The sequence below is a fragment of the Myotis lucifugus genome, unplaced genomic scaffold, assembly GCF_000147115.1.
Source record: "Myotis lucifugus unplaced genomic scaffold, Myoluc2.0 scaffold_173, whole genome shotgun sequence".
Taxonomy (NCBI): Eukaryota; Metazoa; Chordata; class Mammalia; order Chiroptera; family Vespertilionidae; genus Myotis; species Myotis lucifugus.
The window spans coordinates 1,026,809-1,033,737 of NW_005871221.1; the positions used below are offsets into that span (position 1 = coordinate 1,026,809).

A 6,929-nucleotide genomic window follows, 5' to 3' on the forward strand; every position below is an offset into this window, starting at 1 on the left:
CATTTGTCTGTCACTAGTTGGGCATGTGCCAATAATATTCTGTCCATTTCTTAACTGCCATCTCTGTTCTGCCTGATTTTTTTCCCCCTCTTCAACTGAATTACGGCTTTTTGCATGAAAAGAAAAAGTTTTTACTGTTAGACATGTAAAGGGAAGAGAGAGTCAATGTATTGAGTTTTGTAAGCCTAAAAGGAGTATTTGGATTTATCTACGAAATAAGGGCTACGTACTATATAATAGAGTAATCATGTGGTGGAAGATACTTGCAGGTCATAGGTTTGTAGGCAGAAAGATCTGTTACTCCCTGTATCTAGGCTGAATGTAAAATCCCTTATATTGTATTATTGGGGATAATCACTATTTTTATTTGCCTATGATATACCTGGTTTCTAATAAATTGTCCTAGGCTCTAGTGAGAACTGTCTACTTTTAGTTGCCAATCACTCCCTTTCCTTACTTACCTGATATACTCTTGGCTAGCTTTTTATAGGTTGATGCTTTTTCCTGAAATATCTCACCACTGTAAATGTGTTAATTTGGGTGTGATCCTAAAAAGCCTGGATCAAGAGCATATCTAATATGCAACCTGCATCAGCTCCTACTCCATCTGGATGTCTAGAACTTTTGGAAGATTTTGATGTCTTAAATCCTGGGTTTTGCTTTTGAAATAAGGTTTGAAATATTGTTCATTGCATAAGATTTGTGTGTTTTTGCTTTGTAAGCCCAGCAGGTTTTGGGAAATGCCTGTATTGTGAAAGCAAATCTGAACTCTTTCTGAGCCTCTTTTATTGTGAGAAGTAGAATTGCTTTTCATCAGCCTCCAGAAAATTGTGTACCTGGAGTTGAGATTTAACAGCAAGAATCCAGATTTTTAAATGTAATTGTTTTTTAACTGCTAATGTTTGTAAAGCACCTTCAGTTCTTTGGATGAAGAGTGCTATATTCTCTCAGTGTAAATTAATAAAAATATTATAGGAAGTTTGTCAAAAAATTTTATCTAATGCATAGTTTGTAGTATGTCCCAATAAGTTAGCATTTTATATAACACAATTTAAATTAAAAATGCTTATTCCTCCACTTAGTTGCTTGACTAGTAAACAGAAGTGAAACTTTCTTGTTCCATATTTGACTCTGAGCTAAGTGTTCCATTCTTTAAAGGCATTATCCACTGTTATGCCCTGGGTCTGGTGGCCAGAACCATGCTTCATGAGATTGTCACAACTTTCAATTGTATATTTACAGTGTGCGGTCATGCTTAGAAAATAGACAGTAATAAAACACCAAAAAGAAGCATTTGGAAAGTCCCCTAGTATTAGGCCAAACACAGTCGATGCTTGCGGAAGGTTGGTTCCTTAGTTCCCTCTTACTAGTTTTCTCTTTCCTTGTCAATCAGTTGATGAATATTTGTCTTTCTTACCCTCATGAGAGCATGCTTATGCTGTCGTAGGTCATTCAGATATTTTCTTGACTCAAAAATGCATGAAATTTATGAAGATTTTTTGTCAAAAATACTTATTGCATAAGTATATTCCACTTAATCCCTTGGCACTCACTGTTCTAAGCAGTCTGCTTTTATGTGTAATTGGGAATAGGATAGAAAAGACTGCATGGAGGCATTATGGAATAGTGGGAAGAGTATAGTCTTTGTGATCAAATCTAGATAAAAATTCCAGCCATGCCAGGCAGCTAACCTATATTGAGCACACTTAGCTAAATGCTGTGGTGCTCTATTTTGTGGTACCCTTACTATGGCTCTATGACTATATTACTTTTTTTCCTTTGGATGAGGAATCAGGCTTAAGGAGGATAGGTAACTCCTGTAGGGTATACCAGAGTACATCTTAAGCCCCCTTACAGCAATTTTAAGTAGGTTGGTTATAGCTATGTGACCCTGAGCAAGTTGGATTTTCTGAACCTTGAAATTCTGTGTCTAAAATGAGAGAATACCATACAGGCTTGATAACAGGATTAAAAATAGCACTCATAAAGCTCCCAGTCCTTGGCCCAAAGCTACTATTTATTGAGTATGTACTGATACACCATTTGCCCAAAATCAATGTCGTTGCTAAGTAAGAATAACCCAAGGCAATATGTAATTGCTGACATAGTAAATCTTACGTTAGTACAACACATTTGGAGAAGGAAATATTTGCTGTAGGATGCAGTAATTAGGAAAGGCTTAAAAGAGGAAGTATGAAATGTGGACTGGAATGGGATGTGCATTTCTTATATAGTAAAAGCACAAAAGCAGAAATTACTAGAACTTGGTCATGACACAGTTTACTATCATTTCATAGAAGGAAGGTCATTTAAAAAAATTTATTTACTTTTTACAGAGAGGAAGGGAGAGGAATAGAGAGTCAGAAACATCGATAAGAGAGAAACATCGATCAGCTGCCTCCTGCACACTCCCCACTGGGGATGTGCCCGCAACCAAGGTACATGCCCCTGACAGGAATCAAACCCAGGACCCCTCAGTTCACAGGCTGACGCTCTATCCACTGAACCAAACCGGTTAGGCCAGGAAGGTCATTTTTTAACATCAAATGTAAAAAGCCATTTCTGCATAAATGCAGCCACAAATTTGGTTTTGCGAAAACCTGTAGTGCCCTTGTTTGCCATTTGTGAAGATCAGTGAGAGACTTGCTTTCAACCTGTTGGTGCGTACTAGTCCAGGCTATCTCATTGATGCATAAAAGTGTGTTCTAGTAAAATGGAAGTAGTTGAAGAGAAAGTTTTATGCCTCCTCCCAGCTTCAATTGGTAGATAGATACCAAGGATCTACCAAACAGAAAGGGTACACAATGAATTTAGAGAGGCTGTAGGGGATACCACCTTCACAGAAGAATCTTATATGTTAAATGAACTATGTCTTATTTTCAAGGATGGCCTTGTTAAAGGTAACATTGTGCTTATGTGCTAGTTAGTAACAAAAAGTGCAGTGAATTTTATTTTGATTAACTGGTGTAGAACTTAAAATCATTTGGTATCACAGGATGGTTAGCATACACGGAGGGATCTATTTAGGCCTTTCAAAATGGAACACATTGCTTTTAGTTATGGCATCAATTGTTTGCAGCATTGCTCTTTCGTGGCAATTAAAAAGAATGCACACAACTCTTGCTCTCTTGGAAGTCCACGCCCAAGCTTGTGATCTTTTCTGCTGAGGATTGAGCATCTAAACCATGCTTTATATGGTAGCTTATGTTTTCTGGCTAGATACCCTCTATGAAGGGTATCTGGGAGCTGTGAGAAGATTTCATTCAGCATGATACAGAGCAGTGATTTTCAACCTTTTTCATCTCATGGCACACTAATTGCTAAAATTAAGCAGCACACCAAAAAGTATATTTTTTGTCGATCTAACAAAAAATAGGTATAATTTTGATTCATTCACACTGGATGGCTATTGTTGTGTTGGCTGTTACCATTATTTAAATTTGACAATCTAAGGGAAAAGAGGTCAGTGTCCCTGACAAGTCAGGTATTGCATGTTGTAAAAATTCTCTTGACACACCGGTTGAAAATCGCTGATGTAGAGACCGGCACTGTATACAGGGTAGTTCAAAATGAAGCTCGTTTTGGAGAGTTGCCTCACTGTCGCATCGGCCAGAGGAGTTTGGGAAATTGCAGTGCTTGGCTTTGAGTCCTGGCATGGTGCAGTGTTGGGGGGCGCCAGCAGGTGTGTGGGATGCAGGACACACAGTGAGCAGAACCTGCCTGCAGGTGTCTGGGGCCGAAGGTGCAGTTTCCACTTTCCGACGCACGGTGGCGCTCAGTCCCCCCTGCCCTGCTAGTGTTCTCTAAGGCACCTCCACCGCCACCTGCAGTCTCAACCAAACTCTAGGTGGCGGGATGTGACGGCCCGAGCGTCCAATCGACCTCCAGGATTTGGGACTTGCTACGGCTCTAGCCAATGGGAGCCGAGGAGAGGCGCAGAGGAGGCGGGCCCCGCGGCAGTCTGGCCGAGGCGCGAGGCCCTCCTCCCGCCTCTCCGCCTACTCCATCCTCCGCCGCCTCAGCTTCCCCAGCGAGCCCTGCGGCCGCCGCAGCTGCTCCCGCGGCGGAGCAGGAGCCGGATGGTCAGAGGAGCCCGGCAGCCTCAGCAGCCGCGGAGTCGCCTGGCCACCAGGTGGGGCGGGAACTGGGTGGAAGTCGAGGTTGGGGCTGGGGGCGGGAGCGGGCCCAGGGGCAGCAGCCTGGGGCCATGAAGCATTCGGGGTGCAGAGACTGCGGGGCGGGGGGTTTCGTTTGGAGGGATTCGAGGCATTCGGAAGCTGCCTGGGGGTTGGGAAGCTGTCTGGGCGGCGATCGCATCCTCGAGGCGGGAGGGGCATGGGCGGGAGGGGGCGCCGAGGGGTGAGGCTGGGGCACGCCCCGTGAGGGGCCGAGGAATGCGGGGGGCGCGGGGCGCGGGGCCCCGAGGGCGGGGCCCGGAGGGGGGTGCAGGCTCGCGAGGGGGTGGGCACGGCCAACGGGGGGCCAGAGGGGCTTGTGGGGTGACGAGGCAGACAATGAGGAGGTAGGTGGTGCCGGGTGGTTTTGGGGAGCTGGGCTGTGACAAATCAGAGCCGAGGATGGAGTGAGAGATCCGGAGGCAGAGCGGGCTTGGACCGAGCAGACCTTAGGGGAACCGTGAGCCCCAGCACCGCTTGGTCTTGTTCTGTAGGGGAAGCAGCACAGGCGTTTGGAAGGTCAGGTGTGGGCTTAGGAGCCGTCAGTGCTGGAGGGGGGACAGGAGTTCTTGACCGGCAGAGTCGTCCGTGTGTGTGTGTGTGTGTGTGTGTGTGTGTGTGTCCGTGTGTGTGTGACTATAGTGACCATCTGATCTGTTTGGTCCGCAGACTGACTGGCACGGTGGAGAAACCACCTCGAAAACGGAAAAGCAGGTAAGGTAAACATGCCTTCCTGTTTTGTCTCGTGTTTCCACATTTGCTTGACTGCACCTGTGCCATACTGCCTACTTCTCCACTGTCAGCAGGTGAAGTCTTTCATTTAGCTCTTTTCTTAATGAAGGGGAATGGGAATTGGGAGGGCTGGGAAGGCGGGAGGGGAGAGGCGGGGGAGTAATCTAAGATTATATGGGAAAGAGACATGGATAATTGAGAAATCCTGGTTTTTTACTTTAGCCATAATTGCAACTTTTCCACCAGCTGTTTGAAAGCGAATGTTTATTGCCAGATGCTGTGTGCTTTGTATGTGTTATTTCCTGTAACCCTGGAAGCACCCCAAGGAAGTATGTACCGTCTTCACTGTTTTGCAGAAGAGGGAACTGAGGAACAGAGAGGCCAAGTATTTACCCAAGATCACACATCTCCTAAGTGACAGAACCAGGATTTGAATCTAGGCAGTCTGACTCCAGAACTTATGCTCTTAACCGTCATGCTATCATCCCTCTAATAAACATCATCTTGAAAATAGGCTTTCCTGTTGCTTTTTCTCTTTTCATTGTACACAGAGCCTAAGAATACATAGTTGAGCCCTCGGAAAACCGAAAAAAAGGGCTTGTGTAGTCTGCAAACAAGTGAGTTACCTACCCTTTGAGTGATGAAGAAGAGCATCTGTGCATTCCAGGAACATTTCTTAGTGCATGCAGCATGTCTGGTTCTATGGAGCAATTCTGTATAGTCACTAGAAGACTCCTTTTTCACAAGTGTAGGCGCTGGCCTAGAGAATGTATGTGGTGGTAGTGAGGATGTGGCCAGCAGGACTGCTGCCATAGCTGATACTTGGTAAGTTACTGATGGCAGCACACAGACAACTTCAACAGTAGGCACATGTGAAATGCGGACTGTGGACGTGCCAGCAGCCATGGCTCCTTTCTCACTCCTTAGGCCTACACTGTTCAATAAGGTAGGCCTACGTGGCTGTTGAGCACGTGCAGTGTGGCTAGCGTGACTCAGGAACTGAAATTTTAATACAGTTAATGATAATTAACTTAAATTTGACTCATTATTGGAAAATGTTTCAGTATGTTTGAAGTAACTTGGGTTTGTGAATCTACATCTCCATCTGTAAATTTTATGAAATTTAAATGTAGATTAAATATTCCCAATGAAAACTTAATGTCCAAAATGAGGTGTGCTCTAAGTATAAAGTACATGCAGATTTCAGGTTAGTACAAAAAATGAATGTAGCCCTAGCCAGTTTGGCTCAGTGGATAGAGCGTCAGCCTGCAGACTGAAGGGTCCCGGGTTAGATTCCAGTCAAGGGCACAGACCTAGGTTGCAGGCTCCTCCCTGGCCGGGGCCCTGGTCAGGGCTTGTGCAGGAGGCAACCAATCGATGTGTCTCTATCACATCAGTATTTCTGTCTTACCCTCTCTCTTCCACTCTCTCAAAAAATCAATGGAAAAATATCCTCGGATGAGGATTAAAAAGAAAAAGAATGTAAAATTTCTCATTACTAATTTTTATATTGATTTCATGCTGAAATAATATTTTAGATATAGTGGATTAAATAAAAGTGTTACTAAACTTATTTTTTCTAAATGACTACTGGAAAATTAAAAATTACATATATGGCTTGTATTATATTTGTTTTCAACAGCCCTTGTTTAATTGTTATTACCCCACTGTCAGACTCTGGAGTAGCCTGACTATGTTCCCTACCTCGAGTCTAATTTATTCACCATACTGTACAAGTTGATCTTGTAATTCTCATGCTTAAGATTTTTCTGTTTTACATTGCTTACTGAAGATAATTCAGACCTGAAGCCTAATCATAAAAAAAGTTGGTTAAAATGATTTCACTTCTCCCTGTCTTTGCAAACACCATTTATTATTTTTTATTTTTTGGAGAATTTAATATAGATTTCAGAGAAGAAGGGAGAGGGATAGAGAGAAGCATAAATGATGAACAGGATTCATGGATAACGTCATAACGCAACATTGATTCAAACGACTTCGCCCCCGGCCGGGCCATTGGCC

General features: G+C 43.8%; 1 protein-coding gene across 3 annotated transcripts in view; it reads left to right on the top strand.

Moving 5' to 3' along the window:
* The first annotated feature begins 4,001 nt into the window (after positions 1 to 4,001).
* The window catches only part of SCAI (suppressor of cancer cell invasion), a 70,886-nt gene continuing 67,958 nt past the window's right edge, over positions 4,002 to 6,929 (top strand). The window contains exons 1-2 of one of the 3 annotated variants that reach the window (XM_023760168.1): positions 4,002 to 4,132; positions 4,845 to 4,981. Coding sequence is in view for 2 of the 3 variants with exons in the window: in XM_006096259.3 (XP_006096321.1) it covers positions 4,080 to 4,132; positions 4,845 to 4,889 (98 nt within the window). In the remaining variant the exon portion in view is untranslated. The remainder of the gene's footprint in view (positions 4,133 to 4,844; positions 4,982 to 6,929) is intronic. The other 2 variants (XM_006096259.3, XM_023760167.1) reach the window with 2 other exon arrangements.